Raw genomic sequence first — 21,251 nt, 5'->3', positions numbered from 1 at the left:
CGGCTGGGCCCATGAGCCATGGTCGCTGAGCCTGCACGTCTGGAGCCTGTGCTCTGTAACAGGAGAGGCCACAACAGTGAGGCCCGTGTACCGCAAAAAAAAACCCTACCAGTAAGCTCTACCACTAAACCTTGAAAGAATTCTTAGTGAAAATGAAAACTCTCAGTTTCTAGTCCACAGGTCACTAATGACACTTCCTTTTCTCCATCTGCTCCGTGCTTTCAGGGAAGGACACACAATGATTCTAACCCTGGGTGAGACCTGAAAATCTCTCCACACTGCAGTGAACACCGTTTGCACAGATTCAGCCCCAGCAGCACTGAAATGTTTCCACTATCCACTCATCAAGTTACATATTATACCAACCTGGATAGTTACAGAAATTTCTTTAAAATTAAATTCTCTAATGTTTTTCTTGGCCATCCGATGATGCACCATGCAAAGCAGAAAGCCAACCTTTAAAACTGAGAGTTTCAATATTTTATTAAAATAGCATATTTAACCACTGTTAACCAAGAATATGTTAACTTCCCACCCCCACCACGTGCAGCCCAACACAGTAGTGATTGATTTCAAATATCCTGCATTGTGATAACCAACAGAAACATTTCAAAGTCAAGTCTGCAACTAAAAACTAGACCTTGGAAAAATTCTGAATTAGAAGAAACATAAAGCCCTCAAAAACAGAATTTTTTTATCTGCCCGAGAATTAATGCGGGATGCCACCCACCTACCTGACAGTACTGCTGGTCTGCTTTTTTCCCTCTGTGCATAGTATAACGTCTCATTTATTAGTACCCACTTTATAAATAAATCGGCATTTAATCACCCCATTTAATGTTCCTTTTCAGCTTCACAAAGAAACCAGTAAATAAAACTGTCGATGACAGTCACGACATAGGCTCTCACGGCAAGGTAAAAAATTTGAAAATACGCAGAGATGCATCAATGCTATTTTACATAAAAAGACAGATTTAAAAAGTGCAAGGCAAAATCTGCAGTTTTTTAGGGAAGTTTTTAGGCACATCCATTTCTTAAAGCAAGCTTCAGAATGAATTCCAGTTTGTTCTTCATGATACCTGTTTAAGTCTTTCTTTAAAAAAAGAAAAATACATCTCATCAAGTGTGAAACAGGGCCTCTCCCGTCCCGAAAGGCGGGGTTTTCAGCTACGGCGCGTCCGCCCTCTTTTTACTCTTGCGGGCTTTGGTTTGGGGATGTACTGATTATTAGCCTGGTACTCGAGTTCTTTCCGGAAGTAGTGAATTGCTTTGTTTAACCCTTCCTCCAGCGGGACCTATTTAAAGAGAGAGCGAGAATGAGGGCTGCGGCCGGGTCCCCCGAGGCTGCCTGTGCACCCTGACAGAGTGCACTTGAAGGAGCTGCAGCCCCAGAGACCCACACTTCCTCCTGCAGGTTGGGACGCTGTTCCAGTTTGAATCAGTCACAAAAGGCACCCTTAAAATAATGCCCACATGCGCCCTTCCTCTCAGAAGTCTCCATGGAGGAAGACGCGTGGAAGCATCCGTATCCAATCCACATGCCTGATTCTCTGGGTGACACTTACTCTCTGTACTTTCACCCCCGGGAACCTACAAGGGACCCATGACCTGGGAAGCCTCATAATTTAGAGCTGCCCTGCAGCAAACAGAAACCGAATCAGCTGCCCATGTCCTCTCTGCAGACATGACCTCTAGACTGAGACCTGGAGGAAAGGAATGCACCAGCCGCAGTGGGGGGAGACCGTCAGCCTGGGGGACAGGCACCCTGAGCCTGATGGATTTCAAGGGCAACAGAAAGGAGGGGAGGCCCACCGTTACCCCCTCCAGCCTCTCACACTCCCACCCTGCTCCACCTGCGTAGGAACTGGGGTGGGTGAGCCCTGCACGTCCATGACACCCTGGCTGCGTAAAGAGAGGCAAGGCAGGGCTACCTGGGGCCAAGCCATTCCCCGTTAACAGAGGACAAGGGACACAGGCTACAAGCACCATGTGGGTCTGGAGAGAACACTGGTGGGGCCCCCCAGGCCACCCCACGTGGCAGCACCCCCAGGGAACATAGTGCAGGAGTGGAACCACCCCCCACTTACCACGGGCTCCCACCCCAGCATCAGCTTTGCTTTCTTGATGTCTGGTTTCCTTTTCTGGGGGTCATCCTGGGCTTCAGAGAGAAACTGAATTTCACTCCCGCTGCCTGTGTTGTTGAAAAAAGGTGAGAATCAGGAACCACTGGGATGCAGCTCTCCACATACATCGAAGGCAAGGCCCACGAGCGCAGGTACACAGGTGCAGATGGAGGGCTGTGTCCCAAGTCACCTGGCCCCCTCACCCCCACCCCCGGGGACGGTGCTGCTGGCCCACCCGCACAAGTATACAGATGCAGATGGAGTGCTGTGTCCCAAGTCACCATGCCCACCCCCCCCCCCCCCACGGGGACTGCTGGCCCACCAGTGCAGGTACACAGGTGGAGGGCTGTGCCCCAAGTCACCTTGCCCCCCCCCCCAGGGACTGCTGGCCCACCCGCGCAGGTATACAGGTGCAGATGGAGGGCTGTCTCCCAAGTCACCTCCCCCCTCCCCCCGCAGGGAGAGTGCTGCTGGCCCACCAGCACAGGTGTGGTGCTGTGTGCCAAGTCACCTCGACACCCCCCCCCCCCCCCGCGGGGACGGTGCTGCTGGCCCACCCGCACAAGTATATAGATGCAGATGGAGGGCTGTGTCCCACCCGCGCAGGGATACAGGTGCAGATGGAGGGCTGTGTCCCAAGTCACCTTCCCCCGCTGCCAGGGAATGTGCTGCTGGCCCACCAGCGCAGATGTACAGGTGCAGATGGAATGCTGTGTCCCAAGTCACCTGGCCCCACCCCCGGGAACGGTGCTGCTGGCCCACCCGCGCAAGTATACAGGTGCAGATGGAGTGCTGTGTCCCAAGTCACCTTGCCCCCCCCCCCCCCACCGGGGACAGCTAGCCCACCAGCGGAGGTACACAGGTGCAGATGGAGGGCTGTGTCCCAAGTCACCGCCCCCCCCCAGGGAATGTGCTGCTGGCCCACCCGCGCAGGTATACAGGTGCAGATGCAGTGCTGTGTCCCTAGTCACCTCGCCCCCCCTACCCCCAGGGATGGTGCTGCTGGCCCACCAGCGCAGGTACACAGGTGCAGATGGAGTGCTGTGCCCCGAGTCACCTCGCTCCCCCCCCGCCCCGGGACGGTGCTGCTGGCCCACCAGCGCAGGTATACAGGTGTAGATGGAGTGCTGTGCCCCAAGTCACCTTGCCCCCCCCCCCCCCCGGGGAATGTGCTGCTGGTCCACCCTCGCAGGTATACAGCTGCAGCTGGAGGGCTGTGTCCCAAATCACCTTGCCCCCCCCCCCGGGGACTGCTGGCCCACCAGCACAGGTGCAGATGGAGTGCTGTGCCCCAAGTCACCCCGCCCCCCCCCCCCCGGGGACAGTGCTGCTGGCCCACCCGCGCAGGTATACAGGTGCAGATGGAGGGCTGTGTCCCAAGTCACCTCGCCCCCCCCGGGGACAGTGCTGCTGGCCCACCAGCACAGGTGCAGACGGAGGATTGTGTCCAAAGTCACCTCCCCCTGCCGGGAAATGTGCTGCTGGCCCACCAGTGCAGGTACACAGGTGCAGATGAAGGGCTGTGTGCCAGTCACCTCGACCCACCCCCAGGGACAGTTCTGCTGGCCCACCAGCACAGGTACACAGGTGCAGATGGAGTGCTGTGCCCCAAGTCACCTCGCGCCCCCACCCCGCCCGGGAACAGTGCTGCTGGCCCACCAGTGCAGGTACACAGGTGTAGATGGAGTGCTGTGTCCCAAGTCACCTTGCCCCCTCCCCCACCACCGGGGACAGCTAGCCCACCAGCGGAGGTACACAGGTGCAGATGGAGGGCTGTGTCCCAAGTCACCGCCCCCCCCAGGGAATGTGCTGCTGGCCCACCCGCGCAGGTATCCAGGTGCAGATGCAGTGCTGTGTCCCTAGTCACCTCGCGCCCCCACCCCGCCCGGGAACAGTGCTGCTGGCCCACCAGTGCAGGTACACAGGTGTAGATGGAGTGCTGTGCCCCAAGTCACCTTGCCCCCCCCCACCCAGGGGCAGTGCTGCTGGTCCAACAGCGCAGCGATACAGGTGCAGATAGGCTGTGTCCCAAGTCATCTTGCCCGCCACCCCCCCCCCCCGGCAGGGACGGTGCTGCTGGACCACCCGCGCAGGTATACAGCTGCAGATGGAGGGCTGTGTCCCAAGTCACCGCCCCCCCCAGGGAATGTGCTGCTGGCCCACCCGCGCAGGTATACAGGTGCAGATGCAGTGCTGTGTCCCTAGTCACCTCGCCCCCCCCTACCCCCAGGGATGGTGCTGCTGGCCCACCAGCGCAGGTACACAGGTGCAGATGGAGTGCTGTGTCCCAAGTCATCTTGCCTGCCACCCCCCCCGCCCGGGGACTGCTGGCCCACCAGCACAGGTACGCAGGTGCAGATGGAGTGCTGTGCCCCGAGTCACCTCGCTCCCCCCCCGCCCCGGGACGGTGCTGCTGGCCCACCAGCGCAGGTATACAGGTGCAGATGGAGTGCTGTGGCCCAAGTCACCATGCCCACCCCCCCCCCACGGGGACTGCTGGCCCACCAGCGCAGGTACACAGGTGTAGATGGAGTGCTGTGCCCCAAGTCACCTTGCCCCCCCCCCCCGGGGAATGTGCTGCTGGTCCACCCTCGCAGGTATACAGCTGCAGCTGGAGGGCTGTGTCCCAAGTCACCATGCCCACCCCAGCCCCCACGGGGACTGCTGGCCCACCAGTGCAGGTACACAGGTGGAGGGCTGTGTCCCAAATCACCTTGCCCCCCCCCCCCCCCGGGGACTGCTGGCCCACCAGCACAGGTGCAGATGGAGTGCTGTGCCCCAAGTCACCCCGCCCCCCCCCCCCCCGGGGACAGTGCTGCTGGCCCACCAGCACAGGTGTGGTGCTGTGTGCCAAGTCACCTCGACCCCGCCCCCCCCCCCCCCAGGGACGGTGCTGTGGGCCCACCAGCACAGGTACACAGGTGCAGATGGAGGGCTGTGTCCCAAGTCACCTTGCGCCCCCCCCCCCCCCCCGTGGAATGTGGTGCTGGCCCACCAGCGCAGGAACACAGGTGCAGATGGAGTGCTGTGTCCCAAGTCACGTCGGGCCCCCCCCCCCCACGGAATGTGCCGCTGGCCCACCCGCGCAGGTATACAGGTGCAGATAGGCTGTGTCCCAAGTCACCTCGCCCCTCCCCCCCGCGGGGACAGTGCTGCTGGCCCACCAGTGCAGGTACACAGGTGTAGATGGAGGGCTGTGTCCCAAGTCACGTCGCCCCCACCCCCGGGGAATGTGCTGCTGGCCTACCAGTGCAGGTGTACAGGTGCAGATGGAGTGCTGTGTCCCAAGTCACCATGCCCCCCCCGCCCCCCCCGACGGGGACTGCTGGCCCACCAGTGCAGGTACACGGCTGTGTCCCAAATCACCTTGCCCCCCCCCCCCCCCCCCGGGGACTGCTGGCCCACCAGCACAGGTACAGATGGAGTGCTGTGCCCCAAGTCACCTTGTCCCCCCCCCCCCCAGGGACTGCTGGCCCACCCGCGCAGGTATACAGGTGCAGATGGAGGGCTGTGTCCCAAGTCACCTCGCCCCGCCCCGGGGACAGTGCTGCTGGCCCACCAGCACAGGTGCAGACGGAGGATTGTGTCCAAAGTCACCTCCCCCTGCCGGGAAATGTGCTGCTGGCCCACCCGCGCAGGTATACAGGTGCAGATGGAGGGCTGTGTCCCAAGTCACCTCGCCCCCCACCCCCGGGGACAGTTCTGCTGGCCCACCAGTGCAGGTACACAGGTGCAGATGGAGGGCTGTGCCCCAAGTCACCTTGCCCCCTCCCCCCGGGACTGCTGGCCCACCCGCGCAGGGATACAGGTGCAGATGGAGGGCTGTGTCCCAAGTCACCATGCCCACCCCCCCCCCCCACGGGGACTGCTGGCCCACCAGCACAGGTGCAGATGGAGTGCTGTGCCCCAAGTCACCTTGCCCACCACGGGGAGTGCTGCTGGCCCACCAGCACAGGTATACAGGTGCAGATGGAGGGCTGTGTGCCACGTCACCTCCGACCCCCCCCCCCCCCCACCGCAGGGACGGTGCTGCTGGCCCACCAGCGCAGGAACACAGGTGCAGATGGAGTGCTGTGTCCCAAGTCACGTCGCCCCCCCCCCCCCCCCACAGAATGTGCTGCTGGCCCACCCGCGCAGGTGTACAGGTGCAGATAGGCTGTGTCCCAAGTCATCTTGCCCGCCCGGGAACAGTGCTGCTGGCCCACCAGTGCAGGTACACAGGTGTAGATGGAGTGCTGTGCCCCAAGTCACCTTGCCCCCACCCCCCCACCCAGGGGCAGTGCTGCTGGTCCAACAGCGCAGCAATACAGGTGCAGATGGAGGACTGTGCCCCAAGTCACCTTGCCCCCCCCCCCCCGGGGACTGCTGGCCCACCCGCGCAGGTATACAGGTGCAGATGGAGGGCTGTGTCCCAAGTCACCTCGCCCCTCCCCCCGCGGGGACAGTGCTGCTGGCCCACCAGCACAGGTGCAGACGGAGGATTCTGTCCAAAGTCACCTCCCCCTGCCGGGAAATGTGCTGCTGGCCCACCAGCGCAGGTATACACGTGCAGATGGAGAGCTGTGTCCCAAGTCACCTCGCCCCTCCCCCCCGCGGGGACAGTGCTGCTGGCCCACCAGTGCAGGTACACAGGTGTAGATGGAGGGCTGTGTCCCAAGTCACGTCGCCCCCACCCCCGGGGAATGTGCTGCTGGCCTACCAGTGCAGGTGTACAGGTGCAGATGGAGTGCTGTGTCCCAAGTCACCATGCCCCCCCCCCGACGGGGACTGCTGGCCCACCAGTGCAGGTACACGGCTGTGTCCCAAATCACCTTGCCCCCCCCCCCCCCGGGGACTGCTGGCCCACCAGCACAGGTACAGATGGAGTGCTGTGCCCCAAGTCACCTCGCCCCCCCCCCCCCCGGGGACAGTGCTGCTGGCCCACCAGCGCAGGTGCAGACGGAGGGTTGTGTCCAAAGTCACCTCCCCCTGCCAGGAAATGTGCTGCTGGCCCACCAGTGCAGGTACACAGGTGCAGATGGAGGGCTGTGCCCCAAGTCACCTTGTCCCCCCCCCCCCGGGGACTGCTGGCCCACCCGCGCAGGTATACAGGTGCAGATGGAGGGCTGTGTCCCAAGTCACCTCGCCCCCCACCCCCGGGGACAGTTCTGCTGGCCCACCAGTGCAGGTACACAGGTGCAGATGGAGGGCTGTGCCCCAAGTCACCTTGCCCCCTCCCCCCGGGACTGCTGGCCCACCCGCGCAGGGATACAGGTGCAGATGGAGGGCTGTGTCCCAAGTCACCATGCCCACCCCCCCCCCACGGGGACTGCTGGCCCACCAGCACAGGTGCAGATGGAGTGCTGTGCCCCAAGTCACCTTGCCCACCACGGGGAGTGCTGCTGGCCCACCAGCGCAGGTATACAGGTGCAGATGGAGGGCTGTGTGCCACGTCACCTCCGACCCCCCCCCCCCCACCGCAGGGACGGTGCTGCTGGCCCACCAGCGCAGGAACACAGGTGCAGATGGAGTGCTGTGTCCCAAGTCACGTCGCCCCCCCCCCCCCCCCCACAGAATGTGCTGCTGGCCCACCCGCGCAGGTGTACAGGTGCAGATAGGCTGTGTCCCAAGTCATCTTGCCCGCCCGGGAACAGTGCTGCTGGCCCACCAGTGCAGGTACACAGGTGTAGATGGAGTGCTGTGCCCCAAGTCACCTTGCCCCCCCCCCCCACCCAGGGGCAGTGCTGCTGGTCCAACAGCGCAGCGATACAGGTGCAGATGGAGGACTGTGCCCCAAGTCACCTTGCCCCCCCCCCCCGGGGACTGCTGGCCCACCCGCGCAGGTATACAGGTGCAGATGGAGGGCTGTGTCCCAAGTCACCTCGCCCCTCCCCCCGCGGGGACAGTGCTGCTGGCCCACCAGCACAGGTGCAGACGGAGGATTCTGTCCAAAGTCACCTCCCCCTGCCGGGAAATGTGCTGCTGGCCCACCAGCGCAGGTATACACGTGCAGATAGAGAGCTGTGTCCCAAGTCACCTCGCCCCCCACCCCCGGGGACAGTTCTGCTGGCCCACCAGTGCAGATGGAGGGCTGTGCCCCAAGTCACCTTGCCCCCTCCCCACCCCCAGGGACTGCTGGCCCACCCGCACAGGTATACAGGTGCAGATGGAGGGCTGTGTCCCAAGTCACCTCGCCCCCCCCCCTCCCCCCGCGGGGATGGTGCTGCTGGCCCACCAGCGCAGGTACACAGGTGCAGATGAAGGGCTGTGTGCCAGTCACCTCGACCCACCCCCAGGGACAGTTCTGCTGGCCCACCAGCACAGGTACACAGGTGCAGATGGAGTGCTGTGCCCCAAGTCACCTCGCGCCCCCACCCCGCCCGGGAACAGTGCTGCTGGCCCACCAGTGCAGGTACACAGGTGTAGATGGAGTGCTGTGCCCCAAGTCACCTTGCCCCCCCCACCCAGGGGCAGTGCTGCTGGTCCAACAGCACAGCGATACAGGTGCAGATGGAGGGCTGTGTCCCAAGTCACCTTGCCCCCCGGCCCCCGGGGACTGCTGGCCCACCCGCGCAAGTATACAGGTGCAGATAGGCTGTGTCCCAAGTCATCTTGCCCGCCACCCCCCCCCCCCGCAGGGACGGTGCTGCTGGCCCACCAGCGCAGGAACACAGGTGCAGATGGAGTGCTGTGTCCCAAGTCACGTCGCCCCCCCCCCCCCCCCGAATGTGCTGCTGGACCACCCGCGCAGGTATACAGCTGCAGATGGAGGGCTGTGTCCCAAGTCACGTCCCCCCCCCCCCCCCCCGAATGTGCTGCTGGCCCACCAGTGCAGGTACACAGGTGCAGATGGAGGGCTGTGCCCCAAGTCACCTTGCCCCCCCCCCCCCACCACCGGGGACAGCTAGCCCACCAGCGGAGGTACACAGGTGCAGATGGAGGGCTGTGTCCCAAGTCACCGCCCCCCCCAGGGAATGTGCTGCTGGCCCACCCGCGCAGGTATACAGGTGCAGATGCAGTGCTGTGTCCCTAGTCACCTCGCCCCCCCTACCCCCAGGGATGGTGCTGCTGGCCCACCAGCGCAGGTACACAGGTGCAGATGGAGGGCTGTGTCCCAAGTCATCTTGCCTGCCACCCCCCCACCCCGCCCGGGGACTGCTGGCCCACCAGCACAGGTACGCAGGTGCAGATGGAGTGCTGTGCCCCGAGTCACCTCGCTCCCCCCCCCCCCCCCCCGCCCCGGGACGGTGCTGCTGGCCCACCAGCGCAGGTATACAGGTGCAGATGGAGTGCTGTGGCCCAAGTCACCTCCCCCCCGCCCCCAGGGAATGTGCTGCTGGCCACACAGCACTTGGCAAGGGTAGGACACCAGCCTGCGCCACCCGAAGGGAAAGGAGAGGGCAGGCCCAACGCCCACCATCCCCCTCAGCAGCCCAGCTGCGTGCCCACTGCCACCAGGGGGGCTGTGACCCTGATGCCCCGACGAGCCCCCCTCAGGTGTTCACGTCCTGAAGGAGCCCCTCACCTGCAGCCAGGCTCCCTTCAGCCCATCTAATGGGCAGAGTGCCGGGGAGTGACCGTTGGCCAGCCCAGGCTGACACCTTACGAGGCCCTGCTACCTACGCCCTGCCAGAGCCACCCTGAGCCAACAAAGGATGTCCAGCCACCCTGCTGGACAGACCTCAAGCAGAAGGACAGAAGCCCGGCTGCTCCAGCTTCCTAGGACCAACAGATCGAAGCCAGCCCCGTAACCACTGGCCAGGCCTGCAGAGGGAGCCCCCAGCCCTGGTCACAGAATCTGGAGCGAATAAAACAGCTGCCGCCTGAAGCCAGTGGTCTGGGGCAATGTGTTACACAGCCGTCCACCCAGGCTCCAGACAAACTTCCCAACCTCAGCGTGAGCACGAGCGCCTGAGGAGTCACCAAACGCGGATTCTGACCCCGGAGACGCGGGCAGGGTGTGGGACTCTGCATTTCTAACAAGTGCCTGATGGGGACGAAGATGCTGTGGTTTTCATCTCAGGAGGACCATCCCCTGTCCTGTCCGACTGTCCGGGCTGGACAGTGCCAGGAAGGACAACTGCAGAGAATCCAGCCTGCTAAGCGCAGGGTCTAGACGGGCCCACATCACGCTCGCCTGGCCTAGCCAACCCCACTCCAATCTGGTTGTGTCTGGACCCTGACTTCTTGATCAAACCTGGGAAGCAGACACCCCCCAACCCGAGCCCCAGGAACCTGACCCTGTGGCCAAGGGCACAGCCCGCAGACACCGGCAGCCCAGGGCCGGCTGAAAACACACAGACTTCTCAGGGCTTAAGAGCACAGCCTCGCGGGGGCCGCGCCCAGCGTCCACACTGCCTGCGACACCCCGCGGCCAGGTTGGCCCGAGCTGCACCTGGAACGGAAAACTCGCCACCGGATTCCACCAGAATCACACAAGCCCCGGTGTCGCTCTCCCGCTCCCTGAAATCCTGTGCTCGGCCCAGCTGGCGTCCGGAACCAGACAGTGGTCACCTGGGCAGAACTGCCGACCCCAGTCACGTCTCGAGCACAGAGGTCAGACGTACCATTTCTGCTCCACACAGACCTTGTCACAAGGGTGAACAAAGCTGGGCTCCTCCCCGCACCCCTTCATCTTTCCATCACTTAGAATCACAAAACGGTGAGGCCCTCCTGATCAGGTTCTGCTTTTCATCCAATTCGATTAGCGTGTCTTAATTACCCGCCGTCCAGGCGAGGCGTTATTAACCGACAGGGTAAGCGCGGCCGGTCACACGCAGCAAGGCCTCTGTCCTACTTACCAACGAGGTTTTTAATTAGCTGAGCGAATTCCAGGATCGTATGTTCTTCCGGGTTCCCCTAAGGAAGAAAGGTCTCTGGTTAGAGGTGTAAACGCAACGGCGACTCCACGCCCTCCCGCACCACATGCGCGCCGTCCCCGACGCCGGGGGGCGGGGGCGGGGGCAGGGTCAGCAGACGCCCGCCTGTGTAGCAGCGCATCAGGACACTGCGTCCCCTGGCCCAGGCACGGGACGGTTTCCAGACGCAAAGGTACTGTAGGCTCGGTGTCGCTCTACAGGAAAGCCTGGTTCTGTGAGCTCAGCTCTCCCAGGACACTCTTGCTTGCCCCTGGGGGCGCCGTGCTCGCCCCCTCGGTGATGAAGACGCGTGAGCCTGGACAGGAGTCCCAAGAGATGCGAAACGCACTCGCAGGGGGGCCCTGGGCAGCCGATGCGAGAGACAGGATGTGGCTCTATGACGGGCTTACTTTGGGGGGCCTCTGAACGCCCCTCCTCCTCTTCCTGCCATGGTACCTTCCAGCAGCCACGGCCCCTCCCCTCCCCGAGCCTGCTCGTCCCATGAGAGCGCACCATGAAGTCTGGCAACTGTACGTCCCAACACTCTTCATCCCCAATCTCCTGGTTTCGTCTGAGACCAAAGGTAAAAGAGGCAGGAAGGGACCCTAGGCCTAATTATGAGCACCCCGGGGCTACCGGCAGACACACCCCTGAAACAAGACAGGTTTCTACAGGAGTCGGACACTCCAGCACGGCCCTGTGCAAAGAGGCGAGAACGACGCGGCACTAAAGCAGGGAGTGGCTGCTTGGGGCGACCACTAAGACGCACACTTGGGTAAGGGCGGTGAAAGCTCAAGATGAAGTGAGGATTCACGAGACACGGCTTATGCTGTTTAACCACCTGTTCCTTTGAAAATGCATGAAAACAGTGCTGGCTGGGTGCTTGCGGCCGCCGGTACCCATAAATTGGTCAAAGGTCCCACAGGGAGTGACCTCTCCAGGGCCCGTCCTTTGCTGTTGGTAGGAACTCCCGCCTAACCCAGGAGAAATGAACGTTCCAGAGCGTGCTTCAGACTGCTGGTCATCAAGAAAAGTACAAGGAACGCTTTGCAAGTGAAGTGCTTTCAAGAAATTAGCAGGCACACCCACACCTGTGAGCTTAGCCCCTCCTAGGGAGGGGAGGTGGCCGAGGAGACCGAGGTGGTGAGAGGGGAGGGGCTCCCCCAATGAGCGGGGCGGGGGGGGGGGGCTCGGGTCAGCTGCCATCGGCAGAAGTGGGCCGTCTAGAATGACGGGCAGTCTACACTGGACACCTCGCATTTTAAACGGGGTGGAATGAAACCATTCAGGAGACAGTGACCGAAAGAGTCCGAGGGCTCTAGCCCAACGTGATCCCTGGAAGAGCTGGAGAGGAGACTGGGGAAGTCCTGGGGAAGCTGTCACATCACAGGGGCATAGACCAGCTCTGGGCGGGGAGGGGGGGCGGTGCCCACGGAGAAGGCAGGACAGTGGGCGGGCACACACAGGATGAGGTTTTACCTCTAAACAGAAGGAAAAACGTTCTGCCAGGGAGAACCGGCCAAAGACAGGACAAACTGCTCTGCAGAGAAACACATCCTCCAGCACCAAGAGTGAGCGAGGCCGGATCAGAGATCAGGCCAGGCCAGTTCCTGCTCCCTCCCGGGAGCGTCTGCGCTGCAGGAAGTGAGAGAGGAAGCGGCACGAAGGGGGTCTGGGCGCTCGCAGACGTGACAGTGAGGGAAACTGTCTTAGCCACTCCATCTTCTACAGCCCTGGAAAGCAAGCCTTATCGAGCCCAACTGCACGTTCAGTGATGGACAAAGAACACACAGAATGTCACCTACAACCACTGAAGGCTTCACGAATTTCTAGACCTGGCCCTTCCGGTGGATGGAGCGGGGTTAGTTTATCACGTGGCTCAGCCACGTGTCCCAGATCTTCTTTGTGGACTCCTGTTTTGTTCTATTCCGTGGATCTTCCTCTAGTACTGGGCAAGCAACAGACAGGCACGTGCCCTAAGCGTGCTGCCGGCGAATGAGCCAAGCAGGAAGCCGCCTGCTGGGGAGGGAGAGGGAGGGACTCACCAGGTTGACGGGGCTGCTGACATTGCTGTTCATAAGTGCCACGAGGCCGTTCACCAGGTCGCTGGAAGAGAGGGGAGGCTGCTCAGGTGCCCGCCGAGGCCTGCAGGTGCCGAGCATCGGACACAAGCGAGCCACCTCCCGGAAGGAAACCAAAACCCCCATGGGAGACTGGACGTCAAAATAAAACCCGGCACCTAAGAGGGCGCCGAGGATGCTCCAGTGTTTGCAGATGGGATGATGTGGCGTCTGGGATCTGCCTTCTGTGGGAGGGTGTAGGCAGATGGCTGAGCAGGAGATAGGGCTGAGTTCCCTAATTTGTATATTTCTGAAATCCTTCAGCAATTAAAAAATGAAAATAAAGTAGGCACACACCCCAAAAAAGATGGCGTTTATGCAAGTTTCTGAGGAAAGTCCATGTTTAACGGGAACCCAGGTAGTCGGCCCATATGGAAAAGCAGATGGTTTTTTTAAAAATAAGGTCTCCTGCAACGGAAGAACTCCAGTATGTAAGTCTCCTACTGGCAAATCACAGAGAAAGCCAGACAGCCCTGAGTGTTGGAACCAGCTCCCTGGACCTCCGGCCCCTCACCTCCCCCCCAGGAGCCCCCGCACCCGGATGGGACGGGCGGGGGCGTCTGGGTGTTGCAGACGGATGGTGAGCGAGTGGGCCGTGAGGGTGACGGTCAAGAGGCAAATTTTCCGCTTACCAAGGTTTGGTTCTTATTTTCAGAAGCGTTAAAGGGTGGTTCTGTCAAAAAGAAAGTGACTTCATAAAAATGACACCTGGCTACTACGCGAGCGTTTTACTAAAAGTCGCCAGTCACTTTCACCAGCTGTGTCTCACGAGGCTGTGAGGGTTCTTTCTGCTCCGGGGATGCAAATGCGGCCGCCTGGAACCCTCTCCCCTCCTCCACCGTAACCAGCAAGGAGCAGGTTACTGTGCTAAACTTCCAAAAGAAAACCTCAGGTTTTGCTTTCCTTTTCACTGAGAAACAATCTGGGGGTGGGGGGGAGGGTGTTATTTAGCAAACAAATCATTTTCTGGCATTTTATAGGAACACGCCTGAAGTCCGCTCTGCTCTCGCGGATCAAGCACAGATGCAAAGAACCGCTCACTTGAGATGATTCCTCGCTTCTAGAAACTGGCAAAAATCCCTTCATCACTATGGCCGTTAACGACCACATCCCAACACGTCCTCTGACAGCACACATCTCTGCATATTTGGAAAAGACGTTAAAATGTGCCATTCAGTAGCATCCACAAGCATTTTTAATGGGGGGGGTCCATATTAAGCTGGAAGGTGACAGACACTTATGTAGTCATCCTGGGGGGAGGGGCATGCATCTTTTATGCAAAAAAACTGGCAACTTTTAAGGCCAAAAGTGCACAGATCACATCCATTTAACCTGAAGCTCTTTAAAAGTGTCATTTTGACAAAGTGACTTTTTAAGACAACACAGCATGCCTCCGTGATGGGGTGAGGACGTAACCTGGCCACGAGAGCACCAAGCACGGTTATGCCAGGATGTCAGCGCACACGCCACCCAGAGACCGCAACGGTCACCCAGAAACGGTGCAACGCTACCGCAGGGCAACCGTGGATTTTGGAAATGGGTAATTTAGTTCAGTAAGTACAGATCCAAACATCGTGCATTTTTAACTGTGAAGTAAAAGAGCCTCAGTTTCTACAAAATAGCTTGTTTAAAACAGCCCAGCGTTGGTAAGTTAACTCTCTGGGCCAAGCCTTGAACAATGGAGAGCGAAAGCCGGGAAAAGCGCCTTCCCCGAGTCTGGTGAAGTCGGGGAGCCTCAGCACGTCAGAGCCCACGTTAACTCGAGATGTGAGACCAGCAGACGGCGCGGCCTCACGAAGAGAGGGTTTGCCCGAGGGCCCCACACCACTTCTAGTGATACCACTGAGGTCCTTCCAGGGTGCACCCTGGCATCTGGGTTGGTGACGGGGCGTGTGGGCCGTGCAGGCCGGCCAGCGAGGCATGTCCTGTCGGGGATGGAATGCAGCCCGTGCATCGCTCTATGCTTAAAGGATTTTAATCACCAGCAAAAAACAAGCACCTGAGGCTACTTTAAATGAATTTTGTATCTGATGCCTTTGAAATAGTAAAAACGGGTTGTAACTGATGCCCCTTTCGCCGCACAGTCTCTGGAATACTCCACGAGGTGGTATGGCTGGAGGAGTCTGGGGGCCTTGATGAGGCTGTTGGAGAAGATTCAATGTGACTAAGACGTCAAGACCCCTCCCCCCCAACACCTCGAGAAAGTGCGCACACGGGGGCCGGGTGAGGACAGGCGGGGTGGACACGTGTCACGATGAGAAGATGGTACCCGAGCGCAGGATCCCAGGAGCGCGGGCCCCAAACAGACACGGGCCGCAATCGCTTCCTTGCAGCGCACGGCTCCCGAATGAAGTGCTCTGACATGAGAACAGGCCGGCTAGCTCCTGGCTGAACCCCTTCTTAGACGATTTGGGCAACAAAGTGGGCCAGTGACGTGATGGTCCCAGGCTTTTGCCCTGCTAGACAAGAGATACTAACCGATCGGGAGAGAAAAACCACTGTTCATTGTAAGACACTTACTCAGCTTTCTTTTGGACTAAATGTGAAAATCCACACACACTTGCAGGAAAAAAAAAATCTACAGTGGTTGTGTTTAATTTTTTTTTTTCTTTTAAACCAGGCAAAAATTGGTGTGGTTGCTCGGGCCGAGGTGGGGTGGGAGCCCCCCAAGACCTGCCACCACTTCGCCCAACAGCATCCCTGGGGTGGCCGCAGGCCCCAGGGACAGCATTTTCTGATGGACAGGCACTCCAGGGTATTTGTACTGAAAAGTGCAAATACACGGTCCCAAAACATACAACTAGATTTTCCACTGATTTAGGACACCACAAACCTATGCGGGATTCACCACTGTGCCACGTGGGACATATTTTGGTAGATGTAACTGCTCATATAATAACTCTTCTCTCAGAACCCAAACCGCACTTTAAAACTTGCCACCAACTGAACTGGCCGACGACAAACTAGGCTGAGGAGGGCTACCAAGAAATCAGTAAATGTGACCGTTCAACAAAGTTCTTAAAATATTTTTATCTACATTTAGTTTGGGCACAAAATTTGTCAGCATTAGGCCACTTGACCTTCTTAATGATGACAACCTTGTCCACCCCAGAAGGCACATCTAAAGGGTCTGATTTCGGCATCTGCAGGTATGCTGCAAGCCTGAGGCTGTCGCCTCACTGGCCTGAACTGGAGGCCCTGGGTCACCTCGGGGCCGGCAGGTTGGCCGACAAGACACTAGGTGGCAGCAGGAGACCAGCACATCCGACCTCTCTTGGCAGAGAACCGGGATGGGGGGGCACCCAGGGATGAGCAGAACTAACAGTCAACCCAGCTGCTTCACCGGAATGAAAACAGCAAAACGAACAAGTGACCCAGATGGGACTGGATGGCCCTCACCCGCCTGGGGGGTCTTACCTGACGTACTGGAAGGCCCTTGTCTGCGACCCGGATCCGTACACCTGGGGGGAGACCACACGGAGGGTCCCGGAACCGCGGACTGCACGGGAGCCTTCAACCACCAGGGGCGTAGCCTGACCTCAGCCCTGACAACCCCAGGGTCCGGCTGCGCCAGGCCCTCCACCAGGCCCGGGGCCTCACCCAGGGGCACCCTGAGATGCCCTGTGGACAGAGACGCCCCTGGGCACAGTCACGGGCCAAGAGCACAGCGGGAGAGGCCTCTGCAGGCAGGCCCTGAGCCCGAGGCACCAGGGTGTCTGCAGCTCGGGGAGCAGGGTGACCTGAGTCCCGTCCAGGGTCACGGCTCCCGTGTGTTCCCTCCACGCACCGCCCCCTCCCTCCCTCCCTCCCTCCCTCCAAGGGCAGCAGGGACTTCTGACTTCAGGGCAGCCCCCCACACCACACGCCCGCCCGCCACCCACCGTGAGCGGCTCCCCCTGCAGCGCCTGCAGGATGAAGTTGCTGACCACCCGGCCGTCATTCATGTGCATTCGGGGTCCGAAAGTGTTGAAGATCCTGGCCACGCGCACCTCCACGCCTTCCTGCAACACAGAAGAGGGTGAGCCCGGCGCCCCACAGGTACCTCTGCTCTTCCTTCCAGACACAGGTGCTTTTCCGTCCTGATGAGATGCTCTGTTCTCTGTAATCAAATCTGGAGGCTACAAGTTACACCAAACTCACATGAGCCCCGATTCCCACCACCTTGAGGCCCACGGCATGAAACGTGCTGCAGAAGCCTGAGAGACAGTTAAAACAGTGCAAGGGGTTAATGATGGGTATACATTTTTCCCCCAGTAAATAAATATCTACTTTCTTAACTAGGACCGTGCTATGCATCTCTTTCACACAATATTTTGTATAAATTTATCACTCAACGGAGATTTAAATGTTAGTGAATGTTTAATAGCTGATTTGAAGAAAACAAGAGAGCACTTTGTCCTGGGAAAGGAGGGGCAGGTGAGGGTTCCGAAAGGGCTACATTGTACCTACTACATTCCCCAATCTGTTCTGCTGGAAAACTCATCCGTTCAGTGAAAAACCAAAGACAATCTGGCACCTGATACAGGCTATATATAGCTAAACAGCCTGGGAAGATGCCAACGTACCTTGTTTACAAAAACGGGTGCTCCAGACCTTCCCAGACTTTCCCTCTTGTACTTTTAATGTTTCTATTTTTATTACAATAAACATCTCTTACTTTTGTAATTGGGGAAAGCATATTTTCAAACATGCAGTCAAGGAAAGTATATTTTTTTAAACCCCAAAAGCCTTCTGCAAACTATCTTGCTTAATTATCAATTTCACAGACTGCTCTGTCAGTGATCACACTCTGAACTGGCGGACTCCTACAGCAATCCGTCACCCATCAGACAACAGACGCGCATTTCCGGGTGTCAGAGGGCTGGTGGGGTGGGCTGTGAGCCCCAGGGCTCAGTGGCCAGGCCGTGCCGGTCTCTCCTCACCGGGAGAGGGCGGGGCTCGCGTACAAGTCAGCCTCAGCGCAGGCCCGGTGATGACAGCTTAGCTGCTGCCGGGGTCCTGCTAGTCGGTACAGTTCTTTCCTGGCTCTACGTATCAGAGCCGGTACAGGCTGGGAACCTGAGGGACCCGTAGCTGATGGGGCTGATTTAGCACAGAACTTCTCCACCGTAAGTACAGCGAGTGGACCGGCCATGGGCTGCAGCATCCCTAGGGCCCCACCAGGCCTCCCAGTGGCTGGAGCTGCCAGCCACCTCCGCCCCCAGCGGCCTCATCTACGTCTCCACGTGTGCCAACGTGCAGTGGCTGGCAGGTGTGGATCCAGCGCACAGTTAGCTTTCAGAAACCGGAGCTGCCACATTTCTGCCAAGCCCCAGCAATATGCCATCAAGCCTTCCCAAGGGCATTCAGACTCCTAGGCCTAAGATGTGAGCTATGATTCCAGGTCCGGGAATAAACCAACCCTGATCTCTACTGAACTGACCAGGGGGCATTTCAGCAACGGGGGGTGGGGCAGGGACGAGCAGAGATGCTGCTCTCACTAGAAAACAGCTCCCAAGTGTCCGCCTGCATTTACTTGTCAAGATGAGAAAATCCGAAGTGGGTAAAGGTGGCTTTATTCCAAGAGAAGAAAAGCTCAGCACATTCACAGCGGTCAGGCCATGTGCCGGCAGGGCGCTTGGGGGGCTGTGCTTTGCTCCCTCCCCCCGCCCCCAGGAACGCTGGGCTCTGCACACATGAACTGCAGCACAGAGGGACCTGGCTGTGTGACCTGTCCACCTGGGTCCGGGGCCTCAGGGGATGGGCAGCTCCTCCCATCAGGTGCGCTGACGCGTGCTTCCCAGGAGCCCCGGCTCTCAAACTCGTTCACACCCTCTCCGCTGTGCCAGGCCTGCCCTGAGGGAGGCGCCCAGGACACGTTCGCCTGCAGGGAGCAGGACACACAGAGAGCGGGAAGCCCCCAGAGACGGCAGACCCCCAGGAGAAGGACACGCCATCCCTAAAGTAAGGGGGTCACGCAGCCCCGAAGGCTGAAGCACACAGTTCCCCCCGGCCTCTCATAAACATACCTTCGTGGGGTCCGCTCCCCGCCTGGGGATGAGACCGAGGCCATTACAACAGGCAGAGCTCAGCTGAGCAAGATGCCCGAAGGTGCGGGAAGTGTCCGTTCACGCTGGGTGGCGGCAGAGGGAGGCCACACAGGTTTGGGGACAGGGGGATGCCTGCCTGGTAACTGCCCTCAACGGTCCCGCCAGACCCTTAACACTCAGACCAGAGTGGTCACTAGGCCCAGGCCACGCCCAGGCTCAGCGCACGGCCAGCGGGGAGGGGGCACCAGAAACAGGCCTGCACTGGGGGTTCCAGGCCATGGGCTTAATCAGCCCCTTGGGGTGAACCCCGCTCACTGGACATTTGACGTCCTTCAGCCGGTTGCTGAACACTTTGTTAACTGAGGTATAATACACATCCCAGGCATTTAATTTTAAGTATTCTGATGCCAGGAAAAAAAACAAAACCACACCCTCAAGGCCCTGGACTAGAGGGTTTCTGAGTTTCCTGTCTTTCTGCTCTGCGGTCTGTGTTTTTAGGAACGGCGGCCTGGTTCGCAGACCCAGCCCCATGGGGGAGGCTCAGACGCAGGCGGGGCCATGAGCTCCGAAGCGCACAAGCGCCGACCGCAGCCTTCTGGACAAGTCTGCACGTTTACGAAACCACCACGTCCAAGGGCACGGACCAGCCCAATGTAACTTCTTCTCTGACAAGTTCAAAGTGTTCCTGAAAGATGCGATGCCCTTTGATCCCGACTGCCAGCTCAATCCACCCCCTGGAAGAAGAGTCCAGGGAGCTCCTCTTTATGTAGGAAACGTGCCCTGCAATGTACCTGCGATAGATTTTCCTGGGAAATCGAATTCTATTTTGAATACATTTTAGGATATTTAATTCACTACAACAAACCCAGAAGAGAATCCTTTAAGATCTTTTATAAAATGTGTCTTCATCCCTGGATTTATCTTGTTTATATTCTCTATCCTTATATATTAGATTTATTCAGAGAAAGATATATCCACATACCATATACGGTCTTTTCAATAAAATGATGATTTATACTTAAGAGGGGACATGCCTTTATGTATTAAAAAAAATTAAATTAACTAAAAATATGCCAAAGGCATTCTATTCCACCTGGTTCATCATTTTACTGGCCATTATTTTTTCATTTGCCTCCAGATAGCAAAAATTAACACCCAAAGTTTTGAAGCAGGAGAGCTGGAATACTGACCATCAGTTGCTTTGCTGTTTGAACTCCAAAGATGGTCTGATCTGCCCCAGACTGGGCTGTGCCCACAGGGGCCAGCCCAGCGTGGCAGGAGGGGCTCTGACTCACCCCTGCCGCAGCTAATATAAAGTCCCAAGTGAAAGAACTACCCTATTTTTCCCTTCCGTTTATCTCTGAATGGGACCGTGGGTGGTAATATTTTTTCCTTCTTGCTTATCTGTGTTTTCTTATTTTCTATCCTGGCAAAGCAACCTGCAGTACGAGAATCCCGACACCCCTCAACTGTGTGGTGTCTGCCCTGTGGACAGAGAGAGAAGATGCCCACGGCTCCCTCCCCTCAGCACGACTTGGACAAACGAGGGACAGCAAGCACAGGTACACTGTGTAGACCCAGGTGCGGTCACAGTCTCGGACCCACAGCTCTCCCTAGAAGGGAGCACAGTACGTGTAACATGAATAACAAGGCATGCGAGCTTTGAAGCTCACGCTGGGCCTTCTTCAAGGCCACTCAGAACCAGGCGAGACCACAGGGACCTCCACCCAGGCCCAGGCGCCCAGCCCTGCTGTCCCGCATCAGCCCACTGGCCTTGCAGCCACCAGAACCAGAGAGGATGCCGCCAGCCACAGGGCCAGAGGCACGGTCACTCCTGGACCTAAGGGCCAGCCAGCAGGAGTGGGTGAGGGACTGTGGGGAGAGCAGGACCCACACCTGCCTCCAAGGCCACAGGGGCAGGCCTTCCACGGTGCATTTCCAGATGCCCGGACGGCACTGCTCACCTGGGCAGACGGGAGTCCTGGGGCAGGTGTGCTGAGCAGAACCCACAGGTTACACAGTGCTGCTGGCCTAGACCCGAGCTTCACAAAAGGTGCTGAGCCTGTATCCGAAAGCAACCCTCGGACCTGACACTGTGACAGGGAGCAGTCTGTGCACTGTCCCCCTAACCACCGGGTGACT

At 58.9% G+C, this 21,251-nt stretch overlaps 1 protein-coding gene across 13 annotated transcripts in view; it reads right to left on the bottom strand.

The window, feature by feature from the left end:
• Window positions 1-465: 465 nt before the first annotated feature.
• UXS1 (UDP-glucuronate decarboxylase 1) overlaps window positions 466-21,251 on the bottom strand; it is an 81,545-nt gene continuing 60,759 nt past the window's right edge. For all 13 annotated transcript variants that reach the window (XM_089922544.1, XM_089922536.1, XM_022599008.2 and 10 more), the window contains 6 exons: window positions 16,962-17,081; window positions 16,498-16,541; window positions 13,006-13,066; window positions 10,904-10,961; window positions 2,088-2,191; window positions 466-1,295 (listed from right to left, as the gene is read on the bottom strand). In XM_089922544.1, coding sequence (XP_089778670.1) covers window positions 1,164-1,295; window positions 2,088-2,191; window positions 10,904-10,961; window positions 13,006-13,066; window positions 16,498-16,541; window positions 16,962-17,081 — 519 coding nt within the window. In that variant the 3' untranslated portion in view covers window positions 466-1,163. The remainder of the gene's footprint in view (window positions 1,296-2,087; window positions 2,192-10,903; window positions 10,962-13,005; window positions 13,067-16,497; window positions 16,542-16,961; window positions 17,082-21,251) is intronic.

Source organism: Delphinapterus leucas, chromosome 13 (genome assembly GCF_059928025.1).
Source record: "Delphinapterus leucas isolate spDelLeu-1000000601 "Yukka" chromosome 13, BTC_Dleu_Yukka2, whole genome shotgun sequence".
NCBI lineage: Eukaryota > Metazoa > Chordata > Mammalia > Artiodactyla > Monodontidae > Delphinapterus > Delphinapterus leucas.
Note: the sequence above shows the minus strand (reverse complement) of the source record. Positions and strands in the feature narration are given on the sequence as shown.